Source organism: Podospora pseudopauciseta (assembly GCF_035222475.1).
Source record: "Podospora pseudopauciseta strain CBS 411.78 chromosome 2 map unlocalized CBS411.78m_2, whole genome shotgun sequence".
NCBI classification, from domain to species: Eukaryota; Fungi; Ascomycota; class Sordariomycetes; order Sordariales; family Podosporaceae; genus Podospora; species Podospora pseudopauciseta.
The window spans coordinates 1398011-1421303 of record NW_026946663.1 but is presented as its reverse complement, the minus strand read 5'-3'; the positions used below and the strand labels follow the sequence as shown (position 1 = coordinate 1421303).

The window sequence follows — 23293 nt, the reverse complement described above, 5'->3', positions numbered from 1 at the left end:
GATTTATCGTAATATCCGGGCCTGAGCGGTGAATGGTGACAGAAAGTACCGAGAACTGGTGGCTAGGGCGTGCTAGTGTGCAAATCTTGCGTACCGGGTACGAGGCTGGGACTCCCTGTTTTGGGTGGTGGCAGTGGTACGGAGTAACTTTCCATGTCAGCAAGCGAGTGAGCGAGTGCAAACTTCGTCAGGGTGTTCAGCAGATCGGCACACTATACAAAGCGTAGTGTATTTCGGTATCGTGAATGCAACAGCAGGGTGGATATTGCTCTTACGCAGGAGAGACAATAGTGCTGAGGAACGGCTCCGCGATTCCCGCAGGTAGTACTCTGTAGGTAGGATCCATCGGCTGACCGAGGGACTTTTTTCCCTTTCTCTTTCGGCTACTGTCCTAGTGAGTGGATGGTACGGAGTATGGTTGATGCTGACTCGAAATGTTGTTGCGTGTCGATGCGGAGACTTCAGAAATGATGGAATGGCCTCTTCCAACTGCAGAGAGGAGGAGGCTGAGACGTGTGCAGGAGGTACCTCCGTATAGTTCTGCGCTTACAGCGTTGTTCCATGTCGAATAGTCGGGCGGCCAATAAGACGACCAGGAAGACGGAAATAGTGTCTTGCCCGTTCGATCTTGGGGCCGTTCCTAGCTCCGTCGCTCGGCTGTCGATTCGGCGAATCAAGTTTTGAGTAACCAAAGTACGTACCGAGGGATCAAGGGGTGGTAGGTACTTGGAGATTCGAGAAGACGTGGACGGCATGACACTTTTTGTTTGAGAGAAAAAGAAACCAAGAGGAGAGATTGAGGGACTGAGGAATTGAGGAACTGAGGAACTGGGACTGAGACTGAGACTGTGACTGTGACTGTGACTGTCAGCCAGACATGAGTGTGGAAGCCGGAAGTAGGCAGAAAATTGCATCTCCATCTGCTGACCACCTCAGCTTTTCGGGGTTGTGTCGTGACATTGCACTATCTGCTCGGTGGTGCTGGCTCTGGGCAAAGTTCACCTTCTCAGGTCGAACCTTGTGGGGAAGCGATCTCACAAAAAGATGGATCTGAGATGGCACGGACGGGCCTTGACACTGTATTCTCTGATTGGTCGAGGGAACTTCAACGTCGTGTGCACTGGGCAACAGGGTGTGTGAAAAGGAGTGTCTCCATCAAGCCAATATCGAGACGCCAAGCCCCTCCCAGGCTGGGCCGAGCATGGGATTAAGTGGAAAATCGGGGTCTTGACCTCTCTCGTTTAGCAAAATTTGCATCCCAACGCCCACCCACGCAACGCCAAGTTTCATTTTTGCACCCCCCCTCTTTGCGGAAGTCTCCCTGGCCAACCGGTGGTCGGCAGTTTGCGTTCCAATTCCGTTGCCCTCCAATGCCTCCAATGCCCTGAGGTGGGAAGGACTCGCCAGCATCCGCGGAAGGGTGTGGGATGATGTTGTCCTCACTGAAACGGTAATTTCAATGAATTTCACTCATCTGTCCGTCAAACGTCACATGGAACTGTTCTCCATGGCCCCGTTTCAACAGGCATTTTGCCTGCAACCCTGGCGCCCAGTCGCATGGTTCTGTGGAGGTTCTGTGGAGCGCGGCGGTCGGACCGGCCATTCTTGTCAAGGTCTCTCTTTTTTCTGCTCGTTGCTTTTGGCTTGCTGACTTTCTTCTCCTGCGCAGCCGACGAAACGGAATGCACACTGCCGAGTGTGTAGTGTATCCGTACTCATCACTGATACTCGCGTCACTGGGACATGGTGAGAAAATGACCACAGCGATCGATGGTCATGCTCGCTCTGTACCAAGGCCCCCTAGTGCTTGAGGAGAGTGCTGCTGAAAACGCCGCATCCATAGGTCAGCAGCCAGCCGGACAAGTACAGAGCGCGAACCAGCACGATAACCCCCCAGCCACAGCTTTCCGGTCAGCGCCCACGCGCCTCAGCGCCAGGCCAACCTTGGGAATGTTCCATTTTGGCCGAGAGCCCGAGCCCGAGCCCTGGCGTTCCGGTGGTCCAGAAGCCATGCCAGGCTATCATCGTCGGTGGGGCAAACTGGTCAGCAAAGAAACATCACGAACGTCCCGATTTCGATTCGAGAAACAGCCCAGCAGCAAGCCGTAAAAAGACTCACAATTCGGGGTACAGGGTACATTGTTCGAAGTGGGCGTCTGTGGCACCCAACAGCTGACTTGATCTGTATCATCACAGTCTCTACCGGAAGACAGGTTTCTTTTCGCCGTGCTGTGTCTCTCTGATGGTCACTGGCCAGGCTGATCAGAGAAGGTCACCTTCTCGTGCGCCTGCAAAGTGTTTCGACGAGTGAGCCGCGCCGCCATAGAGTCTCACGCCCCTACATCCAGACAGTTCACCACAGCGTACACCCTCCCCTTACCGCTACCGCTACCGTACACCTCAAACTGATCCTGGCCGATCTGTGATGAGGTCTCTCACCCCTCCTCTACAGAGCGCCGCGCCCGCCCGAGTCTCGGAACACTCACTACAATCCGCCCCGGCGCTCCCTCCAAGCCGCCTTCTTCTCATGCTTCTCTTGCGGTGCAGGGATGGCCCCCTGGTTGCCAGATGGCGGGCATGTGCATGGGTCAAGCCGCCGTGTGTGTCTCCACACTCCACAGCGTCTGAGGAACTCGTTGCTTTTAAGCCGAAAAAGGTATGGTGGGCATGATATCAAGACTTATGTGGTAAAAGGTACCGAATGGCCTGGCCTTCCATCCCCTTTTTATTTATTTTTCGTTCCTGCTGTCCACCACTGCAGGCACGAGAATGGAACCCCTCTCTACGGCGTGGGAAAAAAAGAGAAAGAAAAAGAGAAGAGAGCAGATAATGACGCTACTGTCGTATCTTGGCCGCTGCTCGCGTCAAAGCTTGCTCGGTCACGGGACGAGCCAAACCTTTTTCCTTCTCTCTTTGAAGGGGTCACTACGAATTTGTCAAGGTGTGTACTTTCTTACTTGAGGATACACCCTGGGCTAGCACCAAGCCAAGGCCGTGCCTTTGATGGCGGTTGTGTGCCAGTTTCTGCAGTTCCTGTTTTCGCTCAGCCGCCTTTTGTTGAAAGGAACGGGGGGAGGCCGGGGTTCGGTTTACCTTCCCACAGGTGCCGGGGTATTTTGCTTGGCTCACTTCTCCCCTTCTCCCTGGTGTGGGTGCCGCTGGGAAGGGAAAGGCGTCCACTGGCGTCCTGTTGGACCACCTGCGGCGCACACGCTTCTCCTCTTGTCGAGGACGCTGGGCCGTCATTTCACTCGTCAACTCCTGGGTCACCCCTTGTGCCCTGTTACCAAGTACCTCCCGCCCAGAGGTTACGCTATTTGCTACTCCGCTTGACCGCCCATCCTAACCCAAATGATACTTGGTACGGAGTTTGATACCGTAATACAGACACGCAATACCAGCATGTGCTATGGATGAGGGTGATCGCAAGGGATGCCACCACCACCACCACCACCACCATCATTACCATTACCACCAGCCCCGACCCACGGCCCCATGTCCCACGTCCCACGGCCCACGGCGAGGAATGAGGTTTTGGCTTTTGCCCCTGCAACCCTGTCTCGGGACCTCTCTTCACTTTCAGTCAAACCAAGGCTGCTCCTGCCCACATCTGCATCTGGCCATCTGCCCATCTCCCCCATGAGTCTCCATACCACCTCCGGCTTGCAGCTAGACAAGAGGCCGAAACCCTTTCATCAGACCCTCTCCAAGGGTCGGGTAGGCTAAACAATCCCTGCGCGTACATATGACGCAGGCCTGCGAGAGGGACAACCGGAGCCAAAGTCATGGACAAGCTCGGTTGACACGCAGTCTCGCACACACAGCGTGCCAAAGCGGCACCGGTTTGGCTTCTCATTCTTATTCTCATCTCCCTCTCCACGCCAACATGGAGCTTCGTCTTTCCCAAACTAGGTTTGATTTACACCTGGGCTATTTGTGCCCTTCCCTGTTCTTGTTGATTCCCTTGTCAGACTTTGACTCTGCAAAAGGAACTTGACACCCATCACAATCTCTCTTCTTCCTCCCTTTTCCAGACCAGATCTCTTTTTATATCGAGACCATACCAGCCTGATATAACTTGTCTTCTCTCTCAACACCCACACACAAACAACACAACCGCTTGATGTCTTACCAGTAGCCAGTCAACATGGTGCCCTCTATGCTTAACGCCCACATGGGAGGTGTTCTCCCTCACCAGCTCTCTCAACACCAGGTGCCTCAGGCGCCCCAACCTCTCGACTATCCAGTTGACTCGGCCCTGCTCAACGAGCTCTCGAGGCAACTCGGCAGCACGAAACGGTACTCTCAGCACGCACCACAATATGCTCAACGGCCAAACAACGCGATGAGGGTATCGAAGCCTGGGAGTGCCAACAACAGCCCCCGATCATCGATGCAGTCCAGGAGGAGGACATTGATTGGTGAAGGTTTCCACGGACGATTCCCACCTCAGCAACAACCACAGGCCGTCGACCCGACCTATCTTCCCACCCCAGTTCCCGAAGCTTCAAACGAGTCTTTCTACGGACAGGAGGTCAGACGGGCCAGGCCGGTCAGCTGGCATCCTTCTCCCCAGTACTCGGCTCAGACTCAGTTTTACCCACCACAAACCAGTTCGGTGCTCTGCTCGCCCTACCCGGCCTACAGCGAGGCCGAGATGCTGGCGACCATGCACCAGTTGCCACCAACACCGGCGGTCTACTCGGGCTACGCATCTCCCGCGGAAGGATTCTCGCCGTTGTCTCTTCCGTACTCGAGTTTCAGCTCCCAGCAGCCCGTCTACTCGCCTCAAGTTCAGGCCCAGCAACCGGCCCCCATGTACCAGCCCGCACCACCAGTCACGACCGGAGCCATGGGTTGGAACGCTTACCCTACTGCCGGTCCCACTCACAACAACGCCATGATGATGCCTGTACAACGGCACACTGCTCCTCCCACACCAGAGGACTTTGCCTGTCCTCCACCGCTCAGCCTCAACAACTATGGGAGTCTCGAGACGACACCATCCAAGGTGGAGAGCTTTGTTTCTGCCCAGGCGGTGCAGGTTCAGGAGGACGAGGATGAAGAGGAAGGCGAGATTCTTTACGGCATGGGTCTGTATGACCCTCCCAGCCACGCTCAGCCGGACGTGCACCGGTCTACCATCTTCTCTCTTCTTGGTGGGCTTGCTCCCACTGCCGATGAGAACAAGGGCCTAGGTCTCAAGCTTGAGGAGAGCTGGGAGCCTCCTGCCAGCGACGACGAAGAGGAAGAGGAGGATGGCGAGGGTGATGACGAGTAATATTGTTGTACTTTTTTTCTTTCTTCCCTTTCACATTTCATCACTGCATAGCGAAGCAAGGTTTTGGGACAGCATATATGGGTAGCATTTACACGGCGTTTTGGCTTTAACGGAAATGTATAGCTGCATAGCAAGGGAAGGCAATGGGAGGAACATCTACACTCAATGAAGAGGAGATATCGGGATTGAGTCTCACGACTCCTGGGAGGAAGGCAAGACAAGAACAGGAAGGGGCATACACACAAGATGTGTAAAAGGTACATAGTGTACACGACTTTGTATCATTAGGCTTTTTTTTTTTTTTTGGCTTTTTTTTTGGCTTTTTTTTTGCCGACAAATTCAAGAAAGGACTAAGAGGTTTGATTCGGCAATAGCCATTGTTCCAAATAATGCGTATGTGATCCCCAGAAGTGATGCTGATGGCTGCTTACGAACTTTTGGCTATTGCGGAGCTAAAATTCAGGGGGTAAGGGGAAACACGAACAGCGAAAAAACACAAGTCGGCAACCAATGGCAAGCCACTCCATTTTTGCTACCCCACAACCCCAGAAGCTGTCCCCAGAGAGTTTGCCCCTCAACCCCTCAGTTGAATTGATAAAACCTTGGGCGGCCGTTATCGGAACAAGTCGCCGTGGATAAGGTAGAGCTGCAGGTTGTAACACACGGCAAGTGAGTCAACCGATTTGTCTTCTCAAGCTTCAACTTTTTGTCTTGTTTTAGCAACTGGGGGAGAACTCTGAACACCTCACAAGAGTTACCACGGAAAAGATCAAGATGGCTTCTCAACAGTAAGTTCAACACCATTGATATATTGTGTTTGCTCCACCGTGAACCACCTCGTGATCCCTACCCAGCCTTCCAACCGACCAAAACATCACGATGTGATAAACCCAATCATTTGAAGCCATAATACTAACTCTCAATGTAGCAAGGTCCTCATGCTCGGCGCCGGGTTCGTCACCCGCCCGACTCTTGACGTCCTCAGCCAGGCCGGCATCCCCGTGACCGTCGGTATGTTATTTCTGTCTCTTCTCGTATCCAACTTCCCACCAAACCAAACCTCTAACTTTTCCGTCTCCCCTTAGCCTGCCGCACTCTGGCCACAGCCCAATCCCTCTCCTCGGGCGTCCCCAACGCCACCCCCATCTCCCTCGACGTCTCGGACCCCACGGCCCTCGATGCCGAAGTCGCCAAGCACGACCTCGTCATCTCCCTGATTCCTTACACCTTCCACGCTACTGTCATCAAGTCGGCTATCCGCAACAAGAAGAATGTCGTCACCACCTCGTATGTCTCCCCCGCCATGATGGAGCTCGACGCCGAGGCCAAGGCGGCGGGTATCACTGTCATGAACGAGATTGGTCTCGATCCCGGCATTGATCATTTGTACGCCATCAAGACTATTGATGAAGTTCACAAGGCCGGCGGCAAGATTTTGAGCTTCTTGAGCTACTGCGGTGGTCTCCCTGCGCCGGAGGACAGTGATAACCCGTTGGGGTACAAGTTCTCTTGGTCGTCGAGGGGTGTGCTGCTGGCGCTGAGGAACACGGGCAAGTGGTGGCAGGACGGGGAGGTGGTGGAGGTGCAGGGGAAGGATTTGATGAAGACGGCTAAGCCGTATTTTATCTATCCGGGTTTCGCGTTTGTGGCTTATCCCAACAGGGACAGCACTATTTACAAGGAGAGGTACAACATTCCCGAGGCGCAGACGGTGGTGAGAGGGACGCTGAGGTACCAGGGTTTCCCTCAGTTCATCAAGGTGTTGGTGGACATTGGGTTTTTGGAGGAGACCCCGCTTGATATCCTGAGCAGGCCTGTTTCTTGGAAGGAGGCCACGCAGGCTGTCATTGGGGCGCCGTCTACGTCTGCTGAGGATTTGGAGAAGACCATTCTTGCCAAGGCGAGCTTTGAGAGTGAGGAGGACAAGAAGAGGATTGTGAGCGGGTTGAAGTGGATCGGGCTGTTTTCTGATGAGGCTATCACTCCCAAGGGCAACCCGTTGGATACGCTTTGCGCGACGTTGGAGAAGAAGATGCAGTATGAGGAGAAGGAGAGGGATCTGGTGATGCTGCAGCACAAGTTTGAGATTGAGCATGCGGATGGGAGCAGGGAGACGAGGACGAGCACGCTGTGCGAGTATGGTGTTGTTGGGGGGTACTCGGCGATGGCGAAGACGGTGGGTGTGCCCTGCGCGGTGGCGGTGAAGCAGGTGTTGGAGGGGAAGATTAGCCAGAAGGGGGTGTTGGCGCCGATGAGCTGGGAGATTTGCGAGCCGTTGATGAGGGAGTTGGAGGTGAAGTATGGGATTACTATGATTGAGAAGACTATTTCTTAGACATGAGGTCGAAAAAAGAAGTGAAAACCGGAAATGAGATACAGGTAGAAAGGGAACAGGAAAAAAGTGGTAGCAATGTTTATAGACGGACGATGAATGATGATTTCATTTGATCATGCATGAGCTGAGCTGAGATGAGTGATGTGAGTGAGAGCATTTGCTGCAATGAGAAGTACATGACCTGTTCAACAAGAAGTGAAACTTTTTGTTTTCACTCAGTTGAATTTCATGCGTCGAGAGTATTGGTGTCGTGCAGCGACTTAGACCTCATTTTCACATTGGGGTCGTCGCTTTTACTCACAATTTTCCACCATGCCAGCAAATTTTTGACTTTACATCTCACGTCTCACTCACCACCACCACCACCTCTACCACTCTCCATCATCACCCATCTCTCAACCAACATTTACATCCTTCTTTGCTTACATCGCTCGTATAATTTCACACACCGTATTTCCAGAAACCAAAAGGGGAAGGGGAAAAAAATGGTGCAATACATCCACACCCCCTACCCCTCCCGCTCCTCCCTCCTCTCCCTCCGCTCCCAATTCTACCCCCCACCTTCCCTCCCCCTCGAGATCGCCACCCAGCAAAAGCAGGAAGCGGTTGACAGAGTGGCGCTTTATACGCACCGCGGCTCGTGCCCGCATTTGGTGGAGTCGACTGCGCTTCTGACGGCGGTGATATTGTCTGATCAGGCGGGGGACACGAACACTAGCACGTTGAGGGCGGCGTATGTGGCTGCTTTTGGGAGGTTTGTGACTGGGTTGCTGGATGGGTGTCAGGATAAGGTTAGGAAGCAGAGTATGTTTGATCTTGCGAGGGGGGTGGGGTTGCCGGCGAAGTTTGTGGAGCTGAGGCATGCGGGTGTTCATGAGGGTATGCCTGGGTTGGGGAGGTTGAGGAGGGGGGTGGAGGAGGGATTGGGGTGGATTTATCAGTACTATTGGGCGAGGTTGGAAGGGGGGGATGGGGAGGAGATGGAGATGGAGATGGAGATGGAGATGGAGATGGAGATGGAGGGGGTGGAAGGGGAGGGGGGTATAGGGGGGAAAGAAAAGGTCGAGGGGCTGGTGAAGAGGTATTTGGAGCTGGGGGACACGGTGGGGGAGAGGATTAGACGGGATATACTTTGGGAGCAGATCAGGGGGTGTGAGAGGGGGGTGGTGAAAATGGTTGTGGAAAAGGTTGCTGGGGGGACGTCGGATGGGAAGGTTGTTAGGCGGGGGATGGCGCTTTCGAGATTGTTGGAGGAACAAGGGGAGGGGTTGGTGGTTGAGGGATCAGACAGCATACCTCAGATGCGGGAAACAGTACCCGGGACCACCGAGGACGTCAGGATGGCAGAGGCAGAGGTGGAAGCTGTACCGGAGCCAACAACTATCCAGCAGCCGCCCAGAGAACAACAACGGCAACAGTCTTCGCCAAGCTGGGTGTTGTATGACGAAAAGGAATGGGTTCCCAAGCCCATCGGGGTTGTGTAAATAGATACTGATACCCCCCCGAAAATGAGTACGAAGAGGGTGGTCACGTGCAAGCTGCTAAATAGACAGTGTTTCTCAATGGATTGGTAATCGGTCCAATTAGAGGGGCGGGAATTGGTGATAACGTCATGAAGTGTCAAGTACCCCTCTTACTTTGAGTCTCACAACTTTCACTGCTATATGTTCACTGCAAATTCAGCGGTGTTTTTGGTTTGTGTATCACACTCATGAACGCTTTCAACGCAGCAAGGCGTGTTATTTTTCAGAGCCATAAGAAGAGCTTTTTCCCGGTGGTGAATACTGTGAGTTTCTCGAGCGGGTGAGAGATGGGATGGGAAGGAGGTTACTGATGAGTTGAAAATAGCCAACATACCGCAAGATGCATATCCGGTCTATTCCTATGTGTATGTCTCCTCAACTTTGTTGAGTTTTGTTTTTTGTTTGTGGGGGGTGGGGGAGGGTACGGTGGAAGGGGAGGGGCAATTACTGATGATGAGTGTGGTTATAAAGGGGGCGACAACTACGCCTATTTGGTGGTAGACGATAAGTCCAAAGATGCAGTCATTATCGACCCGGCCAATCCCCCCGAGTACGTTTTTACCCTTCCCTCCCTTTTTTATCATGAACAGCCACCAACAGAGGCAGAGTCCTCCCCGTCCTCGAAGAAGCTATCGCGAACAAAGAGATTAACCTCACTGCTATCGTCAATACCCACCAGTCAGTACATATCTCCCTGTTTACACTCCACCGGCATCTACTAACCCCCAGCATATAGCCACCGTGACCACGCCGGGGGCAATGAAGCCCTCCTCTCGAAGCTCCCCTCCAAACTCCCTATTATCGGCGGCCGGGACTGCGCCCACGTCACCAAGACCCCGGCCCATAACGAGACTTTTACCATTGGGGAGAACATCAAAGTCAAGGCCTTGCACACGCCGTGCCACACCCAGGATAGCATCTGTTACTTGATGGAGGACAAGGAGACGGGGGACAAGGTGATTTTCACGGGGGACACGCTCTTCATCGGGGGTTGCGGGAGGTTTTTTGAGGGGACGGGGGAGGAGATGCATGAGGCGTTGAATGTGGTTTTGGCGGGGGGTGGGGGATGATGTTAGGGTTTATGTGAGTGCCTCTTCCTGGGTGGTGTTGGGGGTGGGTGCTAATGATAGGACAGCCCGGACATGAGTACACCAAGTCGAATGTTAAATTCGGGGTGTCGGTTCTCCAGAGCGAGGCTGTGAGGGCGCTGGAGGCGTTTGCGGATGATTGCAAGGAGACGCAGGGGAAGTTTACGATTGGAGATGAGAAGGTGTGTTTTCTCTTCCCAGACATGAATCAGGATGCTAACATGCCCAGCAACACAACGTCTTCATGAGACCGCAAGACCCCGCCATCCAAAAGGCAACTGGGGAGACGGACCCGATTGCTATCATGACGAAGCTCAGGGAGATGAAGAATAACTTCAAGTGAGTGGGCAAGAGTCGAGTCACGAGCAGGCAAGCAGGAGTTGATAGCTTGTAGGGAGCCTCAAACACATAAACTCTAGTTGCAATCAAAATTATTGATTTCTAGGCAAATAAATGTCTCCTTTGACCCCAATCACCCCGCCTTTCAAGAGACGAGACGCAGGAGCCCCAGGACATACGATTCCAACGGGAATGGCATGTTTTGTGTTTCAATATTGCTTCACTGTCCACACTTGATTCGTCCTGGGATATGTTGGAGACGACAAGCTCTAGCAAATTTTGAAGCGTTTTGTTGAATAGTAATAAAAAAAGAAAATGAGAGACCTACCGTTTTCTCGACGATCCTGTGATTGAATATCGGTATGAAGTAAACGACATGAGAGGATTCGAGAGAAGCCAGCATTACGTTTGGAATTCTGCTGGCCGGGGAAGTCTGTTGATGTCGAGGAGAGAATTCTGCTTGCAAAGAAACTCGGATTTTTATGGTTCGCTTTTTTTTTCGTTTTTTGGTTTAGTGGATGCTTCACGTGACCAGGCGAGGAAGCCGCGATTTTTGGGTCCACTTTGTTCGCTCCACTGTCGATTGTGGCTCTCCACTCTAAGCTATCGCTGCCAGCGAGCTCGAGTGATCGCGACAAGGCGCGAGTTTGTCGCAAGCGATTTCCGAGATTGTTACTGCCTTTAATATCGTTACAACAGTGGGAAAGGGGGGAGTAAAAGTCAAAATGGTACGGATATCTCCTGTTCTTTGTTGGAAACGGTGCTGATGATGGTGTGTGAACAGCCACCCAAACAATCCCGCCTCGCAAAAGAGCACAACGTCACGCCTCAGGAAGAAGCAGAGATAAGAGAGGCGTTCAGCCTGTTTGCGGAACCGATGGAGGGGGAGGGGAGGGAGGGGGTTATTCCTACTCATGATGTTAGGAGGGCGTTGATGTATGTTTCCTTTTTCCATATCCCATCCCTTCTCGCTGACGTGCATAGTGCCCTCGGCCTCCCCCCGACCTCCCCCTCGGAACTAGCGGACCTTCTCTCTATCCTCGACCCAGACGAAGAGCTCGGCTACGCCACTTTTCCCAACTTCTTCGCCGTCTGCGCGCTCAAGATACACAACAAGTCGCACTCTTCAGAGGAACACATGGCCGAGGTGGACGAGGCGTTTGGGCTTTTTGCGAGCAAAGGGTCGAATGCGATTACGTTGGCGAGTTTGAAAAAGGTGGCCAAGTTGTTGAAGATGGAGGAGGAGGTGAGCGAGGAGGTGTTGAGGGATATGATACTTGAGGCGAATGGGGGTGCGGGGGTGGGGAGGGGGGTTAAGAAGGAGGAGTTTGAGGGGGTTATGAGGAGGGCGGGGGTTTGGAGGTGATGATTGGAGGAGGGTTGTTTATGGGAGATAAGGCGAAAAAAGGCTCAAGACAGAGAGGCCGAGAGAGAGGCTTGGGATTAGAGAGGCTTTGGAGGGCATGTTGATGAAAAGCGAGACCGACCACGAAGACGCAACTGCTCTTCAGGGAGCAAGCAAGGAAGGTCGAGCCAAGAAGATACGAGGAGGGGAAGGAGCAGCACCTTGGGACATCTGTTGGCCCTGAGCAAAACGAGAAGCCTCAACAGCTCGAAGAATGCTGCTGATGAAAGCCGTGCCGAGGATTGGGATTGGGGAGGGCCACACGCCTAGCTTACACATAGCTACAAGCTGGTAACGGGGAGAGCCATATTGGCGAAATGAACCGGAAGATAACTTCAAATGCTTTATCTGTACATATTCACCTCTCAAACGAGGAAAATACCGATCCTTCACGGGATTTTTTTATTTCTTCACGTAATCGAAATCATGCCAAACGCCGCACTAGATGCACGAAACTAGACCAAACTAAACATCTTTGTCACCCATTCCATTCCTCAAGAAGGCGGCACCTCCCTAATCTCGGGCGCTTCCCCAGCCACAACCTGGACCCCCTGAGCAGCCTTCTCAGCAGCGGCCTTCTCCCTCGCCTTCTGGGAATCAATCACGGCCTGCAACTCGGGCGGCACTTTGAACCCGGCATGATCAGAGTGCTTCTTGTAAAAGTAGTTATCCGGCTTGGGGGTGAGCTCAGGAGGGAGCTCCTCGAGCACGCACTCCAGCATGGCGTCGATGGACTTTTTCTTGGAGGAGTCTCTGTGCCAGATGGAGATGAGATGGGAGTTGAATCTGACCGAGAGGCCGACACCGCAGATTTGGTCACCTATATTTTGTTTCATCCACGTCAGCACATTTTGTATGGAATTGTTGGGAAGGGAAGGGGAGCTTACCCTCCTCAAGCACACTCTGCAACTTCTCCCCTACAGCCAACAACTGCACCCTCGTCCAAACGTCCGGCCCGTTCCCCTTTGGCACTCTGAACGTCCACGACCCTCCCAGGATGTTTCTCCTGTCTTCCCAGATCGGCTTGAACCCCACCTTGAACAGGTAAATGGACTCTTTCATCCGGATCTGGTCGACGGGGGTGTTGTTTGCGTAGCGCCAAAAGTCCTGGACCGACTCGATGGTTGTGCCGAGTTGTTCCAGGTTGGAGTGGTACTCCTCCCCTGGGTTGGTGGAGGTGGGGGGGCGGTCGAACCAGACGTTCCAGTAGTGCTGGGTGGGGAGGGGACGCATGGCTTTGAGGAAATTTCGTTTGGCGTCGTCGCGTTGCTCAGCGGGGGTGGTGACGGAGGGCGAGTTGGGGTCTGTGGTTGATTGGGAGAGGGAGGAGAGGCCTCGGGTGAAGAGGCCTAGGCCTGGGCGGGGGTTGGGGGGTTGGGACATTGTGATGGCTGAGATGGGGGAGTTGGTAGGTATGGTAAGGTGAGGTTGGAGGTCGAGTTGGGACTGGCACCGTGAGGTTCAGTGCTGGTCGAGCTGTAGACCGATACTGTGCGGCTCAGCAAGTGGACTCGTAAGAGGCGAAGCTGTCTCCTTCGGCGGGTAGCGTTGGGGATTGCTTGCTGCTGCGGGTGGTAGCGAGAAGGGAAAGCAGAAACGAAGAAAGAAGCAGGAGAAGGGTATGTAAATAAAGAAAGCTTCGACAGCTGGCCGGATCTTCCTGCGAGGCTGCGGCGAAAGGGGCAGAGGTCAAGGGGACCGGGTCTGTCGTTTCAAGAAAGATCACCACCCCGCCTGGTAAAAGCTTGGGGATTCAAGAGGCGGTAAGATGGGATGGCAGTTTTGCTTTCCCCGTCCAAGAAAGATCACCAAGATCAGATTCGGGAGCCGGGTCGCTGGTCAGGGGTAACGGTTGACGACCCCGATGGAACGTTGAGTCCTTGCCGGTCGGGGTGAAGGGTCGAAACGAGGGGTTGGGGCCGGCCAAGGAGAATCAAAGAGGTGTGTGCGACAATAGACCACCACCCACTCAGCTGAAGTGGTTGTGGCAGATGTGGGGATGCAGCTAGAGGTGCTTACCCGCTGCTGCCAGTTTCCAGTGGCGATAGCCGTTAACAAAGAGACGAGTGGTAGGCAAAGAACGGATATCACTGAGGCATCAAGACAAGAGAGTTCTGGAAACAGAAAACAATGGGCGATGTTCGGAATCGAGCTTCAAAGGAAGCCATGTGGAAGACCGTCCCGAAGCACGAGGGTCCCTTGTTGAGCGGCTCGAAACATCCAAGTGGATCTGGAGATCAATGGGCAGACCAATCACGAGAGCCAGGCCGACTTGATACGGGATATACAGGATATATCCTGTATGGGACCAGACGTCTTCGAACGTGTGATATGGCTTTGTCGATGGCTGAAGGTCTGGTCGACTGTTTCCATGCAAGAGTCGGGGAATTATTGATGACTTCTTGGCTGGGCGGTAAGAAGGGAGGATCTCCCGAACCTCACCGAAAGACGGCCATGATGGTGTGGTCAGGTGGTCGTCGAGATGCCCAGACCGTTGTGTGAGCGGATCTCGGCGTTTTAAGGCAAGCATCACGCTAAGTAACTCTGAGCGCCGTTCATCTCATCGATGAGTGCCTACTGGACCTGTGGGTATCTCCAGTCATCATCAGACTAAACTTCTGCAGACAATCCAGGAGACAAAGTCATCAACTGAGTCACTGGTGATGATTATAGTCGAGAGAAGCGCAATGACGAAATCTGTCAGCGGTTCCCACAAGCTGAAACAACACGCTGTTTGTTTCAACAGGGGCGGGAACATCTGACAGTGGAGCTGGTTCTGGGCGGTTTTGGTGCCCGCTCCACCCGCTGTCCGCTGTTCCGCTGTCTTGGGCGCTTCGGAGGCTGAGCCGTTGCTGATCTTGCTGTAAGTGAGTAGTGAGTAGGCCAGTGACTGCTGCAACGGGCGGACTAAACAAGAAGAAGAATAAGAAGCCATCTGCGCGTCCACGTAAGAACAATGGTCTGCAGCCTGTGGACAACAGACGCATATAAAAAAAAGTGAGCAGAGACATGTGCGAATGGCGGGGCAGAGATGAGGCTGCTCGCATCGTAGCGGGGCAGCGGCATGGTGGTCTTGGCAGGTCCTCTGCGTCTCGCTGGGTCGGGTCGAATTCGACGGCCATTCATGGTCAGCAGCGAGGCCTACTACGTGGTTGGCCATCTCATAACGTACTGCTTGTCTCTGTATATACCGAGAGACAAAGCAAAAAGATCTTGGGCTGATCTGGCCCGGGTCAGGCAGCCCGCAACCTGCATTTTCCGGGTTTTCGAGCTACCCAACGGCCTGGTATTCCGTGTCAGTTCCCACCAACACGGGGCATCGGTTGGGCCTCGATTCGACATCGAACAGAAAGACATTGCCATTCTGAGCAAACTCACACACCGGATCCCCCATGTGAATTCCATGGCGTATGCGGGGCCTGTCCCAGGACAGGCCAAGGCAGGGCAGGGCAGGGCAGGGTGTGTCATTGTCACTGTCATTTGACGTGTGGGGCATCACGACGGGAACTAAACACTTACACGCTCACTCACTTCATGCAATGGAAGAGATCATCTGCCCATTCAATTCCTTTTCCGATATCAGAAGCAGTTTCAAAGTGGTTGGCATTTTAGGGTTCAGCCGGTGTCCTTTTTTCTCCAAGCCTCTTTTCTTTCAAACAGTGGAAACTCTGGGCCGAACCGCTGTACTCAACGGGCCCTTCTCGTGCTAGTTCTGTCAACTGAAGGCCACTCTTTTGTTTGTTGCTTTATTCAGACTGGTCATTGTCCAATTGTTCCCTCGGACGTCCAAGGCCATTGGCTGATCTTGCCCGCCTTGTGCTGATAGCTGGGTCGATGAGATCCATCCCAGACAGCCACGACAGCCATCACCTGCACGACATTTTGCTCCCATAGTTCCCACTTGGACGACTTGCTCCCACTCCTCCACAATACTTCCCACTTGCTTCCACACAGCCATTCATGAGAGAAGCTCCAATCCCATCTCACTCCCACCCTGACAGCTGGCATCGGGTACAAATTGGCTGTTTTCATCGCAATCAGCCCCATCTGCTTTGGAACACCACTCAAGGGTTAGAACAACAGCAGGCTTCAGAACATACAAGTCCCGACCAGGTATGAATCAGAAGCCTTTTCTCTGCTCTGTCGAGTTTCTTTTCTTCCCAACCATATTTCGTTTTTGGAACCAAGCAAGACCATATCGAGCAACTTTTCGGATTCATCAGTCTTCCTTGGTTCACTCACGACCACCCACCCACATCTCTTCCCTCGCTCACGATTTTCTTTCCGTTTCCTCGCGGTTTGCTTGAAATGGCGACCGCAGTATCTTCGCGTGCGGGCGAGTTACCTCGTGGGCCTGCCGGCGCTACTGGACAACTTCCCCGTTCGCGTCGAGGCGAGCAGGTTCACCTGCGCGAGGGCGTCAATGTCGCCCTCAAATACTTCAACACAACCGATCGTGCCGAGATCAAGTTGTTGACTTCCAAGGCAAAGAACTGGGCGGATAGATACTACAAAGGCTACAACTACGCCTTCAAGAGACCAACTGCTCTTCTCAAGCAGTACCCCAACCTGTTCAACATGAACACCCAAGGTTCGTTACCACCCTCTCCCCCCAGCTTGTGGCCGATACCTATTGACTAACTCGCAACCTTAGCACACGCCCGGCTGGAACAACAAACACCAGCCCAGACCGCCACGCCCGAGCCAGAGTCGGGAGATCCTCGCGAGTTTCGCCGTTGGGAGAGGCAGGCCATCCCCTCTGAGCCATTCCCAGAATTCACCGAGCCCCTACTGGCTTCCGACGAGCTGATCAACGAAGCTCTTGAGATGCGCTCTTGTCGATCGTCTGGTGGTGATGCTGAAGCCAGCAAGCGAGTCGATGCCGCCATGCTTTGCCAATCCGGCCTTTTGGAGAAGCTTCCTGAGTTCCTGGGCCAGCTTGCTCGCGTCGATCTTGATCTCCAGACCAGACTTGCCAGCAACCCAGAGTCTGATCCAGTCGGTGACAATGTAGAAATCACCGAGAAGCCGACTTCGGAGCTGGAAGTCCTCACTGAGCTCACAGAGACACAAGCCCGCCGTCATGGTCGGCGTGTTATTTTGCCCGGTGGTCGCCCGTTCAAGCTTCCCGGGGAAGAGATCGAAGACGGCCGCAGTGCCGGCAAGGCTGGCGGTGCTGAGAGCTGCACTGTTGTTTCCGATTCCCAGGACCCCTACGGCAGCGGTGACGAGACGGATGCCTCGACCTCCACCACGGCGAGCCTCCGTGTTAAGCGTAAGCGCAGAATGGACACCGTCTCGGACGAGGATTTCCAGCCCAACAAGATCCGCATTCAATACACCGCGCCGCCCACCAACCTCGCTCGCCAGTACAAGGAGATGTTGGCGGAGCATGCTCGCCAGAATCCCGATGGCTCTTCTAGCGACGCCTTAGCGGACCTTGAGTTTAAGATGCCAACTCCGGAGCGGTCGCCGAGTGTGGCGAGTTTGACAAGCATCCAGGTCATCAAGATCAAGATACCCGAGGGTTGGTCGACCCCGGAGAGCTCCCGGTCAGGGACTCCCACTGAACCTTCGCCGCCAAAGGTCATTGTTCTCGTGAACCCTCGCTCGTGTTCACCATCTCCGGCTGTCGCTTCTGCGACGCCTTCCCGAATCACCAAGATCAAGGTTGTCAACTCACGTGGCAACCCTCCAACTGGCTCTGTCAAACGTTCGGCCTCACCCACCAAGATCACCAAAATTAAGGTGACCAATTTTCGCCCGACCACCCCTGTCGACTCTGCCAGTCGCTCAACGACACCAAACCGGGTGCCGCGTATCAAGGTCATCAACCGGAAGCTCTCCCCCGAAGCCCTAGAGAAGGCCTTCGAGGTAGCGCAGGAGAGGTCGGTCAGTCCCGAGAGCAGCGGCGTGCCTTCGCCCTCGGGAAGCACTTCCAGCAGCAACCTCGAGATTGCTCGCTCGTCCTCGTCTTGCTCCAACACTTCGCTCGACTCGACCTGGTCTGCCACTTCGAAGACCACGCGGATCAAGTGGGCCAACAAGAGGAGTTCCCCTGCTCCCTACCAGAGTGCTCCTGACCTGCCGGCTTCGTCAAGCTCGGAGAGGTCTGCTAGGCCTATGACCTTCAAGATCGCCAAGCGGCCCCGCGTTAAGAGCGTTGGGGAGGCTGATGTGCGAGCGAGCAAGCTGCGGTCAAGTAGGGTGTTTCTGGTTGATGAGCTCGACATGGCCCTTCATGAACTCTAAAGACTATCTTTAAACACGACCTCGCCGGTGTGTACAATAGAGCACCACGCTGTATAAAACCCAGACATTACATCAGGCATACAAGCGTCTACATTTGTCAGTTGAAACGTACAGCCGGCATCATATACACATATGGATCTCTTTCCTCCACTACAAGACATCACCGATTCGTTCAACAAAAAACGTCGTCATCGAGCGGACTACTCCAACATTGACATCAACACTATCTCCCCTGCATTCTCTTCTTGGTTTTTTCTTTTTTTTTAAAAAAAAATATTTATATATATATAAACACAGCACAACAACGACCCAACATGAACGATACCCGAATACAGCAATAGCATCACATATATGGCGTTATGGGATGACATTTCACGATTCAGAGATACCCCTTTTCGTTTGGCGTTGGACTGGGCGTTTCTTTCTGATTAGCTCTGGAAGAGTCTTTCGTTTTCCCTTGATACACAGGTCGGGAATAGAAAGATAGACACACGAGGAGACAGCTATATAAAGGTGCATTTATGGAAGGCGTTATTGGTTGGGAATGGTGTCTAGATATGGGAGATATGTTATTCGGCGCGCAACATTGCGATGGATGTGGGAGGATGAACTGGCTTTGGGGTGACACCCCATGCGATAGCTTTTGCACCATTGACTCGTTGCTGACGAGTTGGGAATTAATGACGGGATTGAGAAATAAATTCGGTTTTTCTTTTTGGGAAGAGGTTTTGTGTTTTATATCTTTCTTTTGTAGTATAGTTATGGGTAGATTTTCTTGCCCCGAGGCACTACTACTACTCTTCGTTTTCGGGCTGCTCGTAGAGAATCTTGAGACAGACAATACCATAAGATTAAAGACAACATTCTCACCTTTAACGTCCACCAAGCCTCGAGCTTTCAGTCCGTTGGCCCTTCCGCCACCCCCCTTCCCCCCCTTCCCCCATATGTATGCTGTCCGGAGTCTGGCTCCTCCTCATCCACTGACCATAGATGGACCGGGGAAACCAACGCACGAAGACGACCCAACATTGTGGAAAATGGCATGAGATCCAGCAGCTAGAAGGAAGCACCCCGGCCACCTCAACACCTCCACAAACCCAACAGCCTAGGAACGGGCGCCCTCTTTCCACCAGCCGTGAATCATACTTCACAAAGTCCCCCCAATCGAGGAGGAATCTTCAGAACAAGAGAACCGCAAAGAGCCAAAACAACGAAGGAACCACCACCAAGATTCACGCTCGGTCGAAGTCCAGGACAAAACAGCAAACAACAAACCCCAGGCGGCCGAATATACTTGCCCCAGGGATGCCTGAAGCGAGATGGAAGGAAACCAGTGACATAACTGGAAATACCCAGCTTATGCCGACATATGAAGAGGCCACACGCGATCCAGATAAAAAGCGCAAAAACATACAACACCGAGGATTCCCCAGCGGTCACCCACCTGAGTACTGGCTCAGCCCCTCAGCTGTTTGACTCGGGCAGATCGGACGGGATGCCGTAATTCCAGCTGGGTATGGTCGTATGTGGCAGACAGGTCCCGATTTGATGCCTATGAGTTCGATGGCGATATATAGGGAAAACCGATCCGGTTCTTGATTTTGTCTAGTCAGTCAAGAAGCTTTGGTTTGTTCATCTATTTCTAATGATCCAACTCATGGTTCGCGACAAGCCAGTGGCACCAAGAGCGAGCTCAGAAGTCGCAGAAAAACCCCAGACTTGTGGCAATTCCCCCAGACGTTCAACGCTGCTGCAGGAACCCTATCCCGTCTTTTATATCATTTTTTTCCCCCTCTTCCTTTACCACTCGATGACGCCGAGCGAGCGTTACGGAGCATCTTGACCTCCTTCCTGGAGATCGCTCCATGACACGGATCAGCCGGCTAACGTTTCACACTATAATTTATGCAAGATCGAGCCCTTATTAATTTCGCACAACTCTGCTAACCTCTCATTCCCAGCTATCGGTGTCGATCAATCGGATTTTCACCACATCCCAGAGGAGCAGCACTCTCCCGTCGTCAGTAGACGCTTCTAAAGTCCAACAGGCCGTTGAGGCATATGGAGACCACGCCTATCCGACTCTGATTGCGCAGACTTCGTTTTCAATGAACTGAAGTGCTATCAAGCGTGTGAAATATGGTCAACAAAGCCTAATCCAGAGCAGCCAAAGCGTGGGCCTGACACAAGGTGGGACCAAGCGGCCCCGGAGCAACCGCACATAATGTAGCTTAACTTACGTCTGTGTACCAGTTGTTTTGTGGCGAGGGTGCCAGGCCGTTCGATTAAAGAGCACCAACCCTACGCGAGCATAAGATTCTTGCTCCGAGTCTCAAAGTGACATTAATACCAGCAGTGCCGACTTCGTTGAGGTTTGATAGGTGTATTCATGCACTACTCCACTCTATCAGAGGATCTGACCTCATGCCCCTATCTAACAACCTCTGGAAAGGAAGAAGAAAGTCGTAAACACTACAGGTCCTAGGTATCGAAACGAAACGGAACGAAAAGAAAACACCAGGTTACCCCCTCCCTCCCAGAACACCCTCCCGAACAAAACCATACCCGTGATACCATTGCAGCATGAACACCGTTAAACCACCCACCCCAAAGAACCCCCAAACTGATAAAGACGAAGCCTACCGCCCAATGATATATCCGTACGCATAACCCCAGCCAAAGCCGACCAGGGCAACCAGCAAGACCAAGCTCCAAAACGTAAACGGATTCTTGATCCCCTCTACTCTCGCATCCCTAACCTTTGTGACTGACCCGCGGTCCTGTCGTCTAATCCTAGCAAGCGGACACTGTCCCTTAGGTGACGTCCACATATCCTGTTGTACCGCCTCCGCCTTCGCCGTCACACTCTTCGCCCCGTTTCTCCGCTGCTGTATAAGCGCAGTCTCCTCCCCAAATCTCACCACCTTGACCGCCTCACCCCCTTCCACCGCCGTTGCCTTCCCCTTGCCCACACTCGTCTTCTCCACCAATTCCGTCACGGACGTAATAGTCCCATGAGCATGCAGCCCACTGGTACTCGTCTCAGCCGTAGCAGGCGAAGAACTCGTATTCAACCCCTCCAAGTTCCCCTCACTCTTCCTCTTGTGTGTGTGCGAACGCGACCTCCCCTCCTCAACCAGCGTGCTCCTATCACCGCCCGAAAACGTCGCCTTCCTCAGCGCCCTCATCCCCCTCTCCTTCGCTACAGCAACGCTATCCCTCAACCTCCCCCCCGCCACCATCGCAGCCCTAGGCACAAGCATACTAGCCCAAGTATCCACCACCCCATTCTCTTCTTCCACTTTATCATCATCCCCAGGATGGCTATCAAACAGCCCATCCAGCTGCCCCACAATCCCATTCATCACGTCAAAAATACAAACCCCCTCCCTAACCACATGCTCCCTCTCCCCCGCAGTCAGCAACCCCTCCAGCTCGGCAAGTCGGCTCTTAAACTTAGTCTTGATCTCCTCCCCATCAAGCGGAGTGGCAAACCTAAAAAAGTTGAGTGGCAACCCATCGTCCTTGATCCTCGCCAACCCATCATCATCACCACCACCACCACCACCACCACCACCATCACCCTCTTCCTCCTCAGAAGCGAGCAGCTCCCGTATGCTAATCGGATCCTTGCACATCTTGCCCAACACCGCATCAGACTTCCTCATCCAGAAACCCTCCCCCGCAGCCTCAAGACAAGAACCCAAAAACCTCCCTCCGCTAAAAAGCGCCATGTAGAGCACCCAAGCATAGGCGATCACCACCTCGGGCTGTCTGGCTATGTTGGCGTGGATGTGGCGGACAAATTCTCCCAGTCTCCCCGTGTTTTTGACTTGTTCCAGCATCTCCTCCACTTCTGTCTCATCCCACCCCGACATGGCTCTGATATCCCTCTTTAGACTCCCGCTCCGTGCCATCCCCGAAATCTTCAAGTGATGCAATACTGCATGAACCCTCTCGCACTTTTCATCTCCGATTGGGTCTGCCGTGGTGCCAAACGGGAAAGGGGGAAGGGTTTGGTTTTCCGGGAGGACGAGGAGGGAGCTAGAAGGGTGGTCAAGGGCGGCGTCGTGGGAAGCGAGGATCTTGTCCCATGCTGACTCGAAGGCGATGTAGATTGGGGCCATGTGGAGGAGGCCGGTGAGGTAAGCTGTTGGGTTGTATGCTACGGGCGGGACAGAAAGGGGCAGGCGGAGGAGGATGGACTTGTTGAGTTTGGTGTGCTGGGTTCGGGTGGCGGCGTTGATGCTGTTGCCTAGGTGGGGGAGGGGAGAGGTGCTGGTGGTGGGGGATGTGTCTGGTGCCATGTCGACGATTATTCAGAGGTGTAAGTTGAGAAATGTTGAAGCGGTGATGCGAACGCCCGAGGCCGTTGGAAAAGATGTCTCTGATGTTGAAGGCGGGACAGGGGCTAGGTAGGCCTTAGGGAAAGATGATGCCAACGATTGAAGGTTAATATACCACGTAGGTATGCTCCAAGTGGCGGCGTCGCTGTCGTAGGTAAGGTAGGGAAGAGCCTTTGACCGTTTGAAGCCCTTGATCAAACTGTTGGATTCCGCCGGTTGCGTCGAGGAATGATAATACCGCCAAATACCGGCCGAAACAAAAAAGAGAGAGCAATATCCGTACTTTGCAAAACTGTAGATTGTTAACGGCCGCAAGAAACAAGAGAAGGCAGGTAGTCTTACAGATAAGAAAGAAGGCTGTCCGTCTGACCCCTGCAAGCCGGTGACCTCCCTCCGCCCAGACGTGGTGGTTGTTGACAAAATGAGGAAAGAAGCAAGCAAGCCTGATCACACACTCACACACAGAAGCAACGCCCGGATGACCGCCTCACCAACAACAGACACACACACGCACACACAACAACTCGAGGCTGCCTTGCACGGAAGAAGTATGAGGGGAGAAAAAGAAGGATGTGGAAGGTGGAAAATGAAACTCTATCAACAGACAGACAGACAGACAGACAAGGATGAAAACACCACATAAGCTGCTGCAATGTCACTCCCAACACTCACCTCTCGATCATCGAGACAATAACCCACCAGGGTCTCCCTGATTATGCCATGC

The 23293-nt window shown here is 53.3% G+C and overlaps 10 protein-coding genes across 10 annotated transcripts; 8 read left to right on the top strand and 2 right to left on the bottom strand.

Annotated features, from left to right (window-relative positions):
- Window positions 1-1246: 1246 nt before the first annotated feature.
- QC763_0033230 (uncharacterized protein) lies at window positions 1247-2109 on the top strand (the record flags this gene model as incomplete). The annotated part of the gene is made up of 2 exons (XM_062905537.1): window positions 1247-1450; window positions 1765-2109. Coding segments are annotated over 2 exons (549 nt in total), but the record flags the coding sequence as incomplete, so codon positions are not given.
- A 440-nt stretch (window positions 2110-2549) lies between these two features.
- Window positions 2550-3530, top strand: QC763_0033220 (uncharacterized protein; the record flags this gene model as incomplete). The annotated part of the gene is made up of 2 exons (XM_062905536.1): window positions 2550-2598; window positions 3388-3530. 2 exons carry the CDS (start codon window positions 2550-2552, stop codon window positions 3528-3530), a joined length of 192 nt encoding a protein of 63 aa, XP_062768176.1.
- Window positions 3531-4147: 617 nt separating this feature from the next.
- Window positions 4148-5281, top strand: QC763_203560 (uncharacterized protein; the record flags this gene model as incomplete). Its single annotated transcript, XM_062909398.1, has 1 exon — window positions 4148-5281. One exon carries the CDS (start codon window positions 4148-4150, stop codon window positions 5279-5281), a length of 1134 nt encoding a protein of 377 aa, XP_062768175.1.
- Window positions 5282-5756: 475 nt separating this feature from the next.
- On the top strand, window positions 5757-7740 carry LYS9 (saccharopine dehydrogenase (NADP+, L-glutamate-forming)). The gene is made up of 3 exons (XM_062909397.1): window positions 5757-6069; window positions 6210-6292; window positions 6367-7740. The coding sequence occupies exons 1-3, from the start codon at window positions 6056-6058 to the stop codon at window positions 7614-7616; spliced, it is 1347 nt and encodes a 448-aa protein (XP_062768174.1). The 5' UTR covers window positions 5757-6055; the 3' UTR covers window positions 7617-7740.
- Window positions 7741-7750: 10 nt separating this feature from the next.
- GLO2_2 (Cytoplasmic glyoxalase II) lies at window positions 7751-9100 on the top strand (the record flags this gene model as incomplete). The annotated part of the gene is made up of 1 exon (XM_062909396.1): window positions 7751-9100. One exon carries the CDS (start codon window positions 7751-7753, stop codon window positions 9098-9100), a length of 1350 nt encoding a protein of 449 aa, XP_062768173.1.
- Window positions 9101-9233: 133 nt separating this feature from the next.
- GLO2_1 (Cytoplasmic glyoxalase II) lies at window positions 9234-10895 on the top strand. The gene is made up of 7 exons (XM_062909395.1): window positions 9234-9402; window positions 9465-9504; window positions 9611-9689; window positions 9746-9817; window positions 9876-10198; window positions 10270-10409; window positions 10457-10895. Exons 1-7 carry the CDS (start codon window positions 9328-9330, stop codon window positions 10568-10570), a joined length of 843 nt encoding a protein of 280 aa, XP_062768172.1. The 5' UTR covers window positions 9234-9327; the 3' UTR covers window positions 10571-10895.
- Window positions 10896-11111: 216 nt separating this feature from the next.
- Window positions 11112-12358, top strand: QC763_203530 (uncharacterized protein). The gene is made up of 3 exons (XM_062909394.1): window positions 11112-11294; window positions 11351-11502; window positions 11551-12358. The coding sequence occupies exons 1-3, from the start codon at window positions 11292-11294 to the stop codon at window positions 11930-11932; spliced, it is 537 nt and encodes a 178-aa protein (XP_062768171.1). The 5' UTR covers window positions 11112-11291; the 3' UTR covers window positions 11933-12358.
- A 25-nt stretch (window positions 12359-12383) lies between these two features.
- On the bottom strand, window positions 12384-15240 carry QC763_203520 (uncharacterized protein). Its single transcript, XM_062909393.1, has 2 exons — window positions 12859-15240; window positions 12384-12791 (listed from the first exon to the last, which is right to left on the bottom strand). Exons 1-2 carry the CDS (start codon window positions 13352-13354, stop codon window positions 12466-12468), a joined length of 822 nt encoding a protein of 273 aa, XP_062768170.1. The 5' UTR covers window positions 13355-15240; the 3' UTR covers window positions 12384-12465.
- Window positions 15241-15931: 691 nt separating this feature from the next.
- On the top strand, window positions 15932-18223 carry QC763_203510 (uncharacterized protein; the record flags this gene model as incomplete). The annotated part of the gene is made up of 3 exons (XM_062909392.1): window positions 15932-16084; window positions 16463-16562; window positions 16626-18223. The coding sequence occupies 3 exons, from the start codon at window positions 15932-15934 to the stop codon at window positions 18221-18223; spliced, it is 1851 nt and encodes a 616-aa protein (XP_062768169.1).
- Window positions 18224-20862: 2639 nt separating this feature from the next.
- On the bottom strand, window positions 20863-22530 carry QC763_203500 (uncharacterized protein; the record flags this gene model as incomplete). The annotated part of the gene is made up of 1 exon (XM_062909391.1): window positions 20863-22530. The coding sequence occupies one exon, from the start codon at window positions 22528-22530 to the stop codon at window positions 20863-20865; it is 1668 nt and encodes a 555-aa protein (XP_062768168.1).
- Between the last annotated feature and the right edge of the window lie 763 nt (window positions 22531-23293).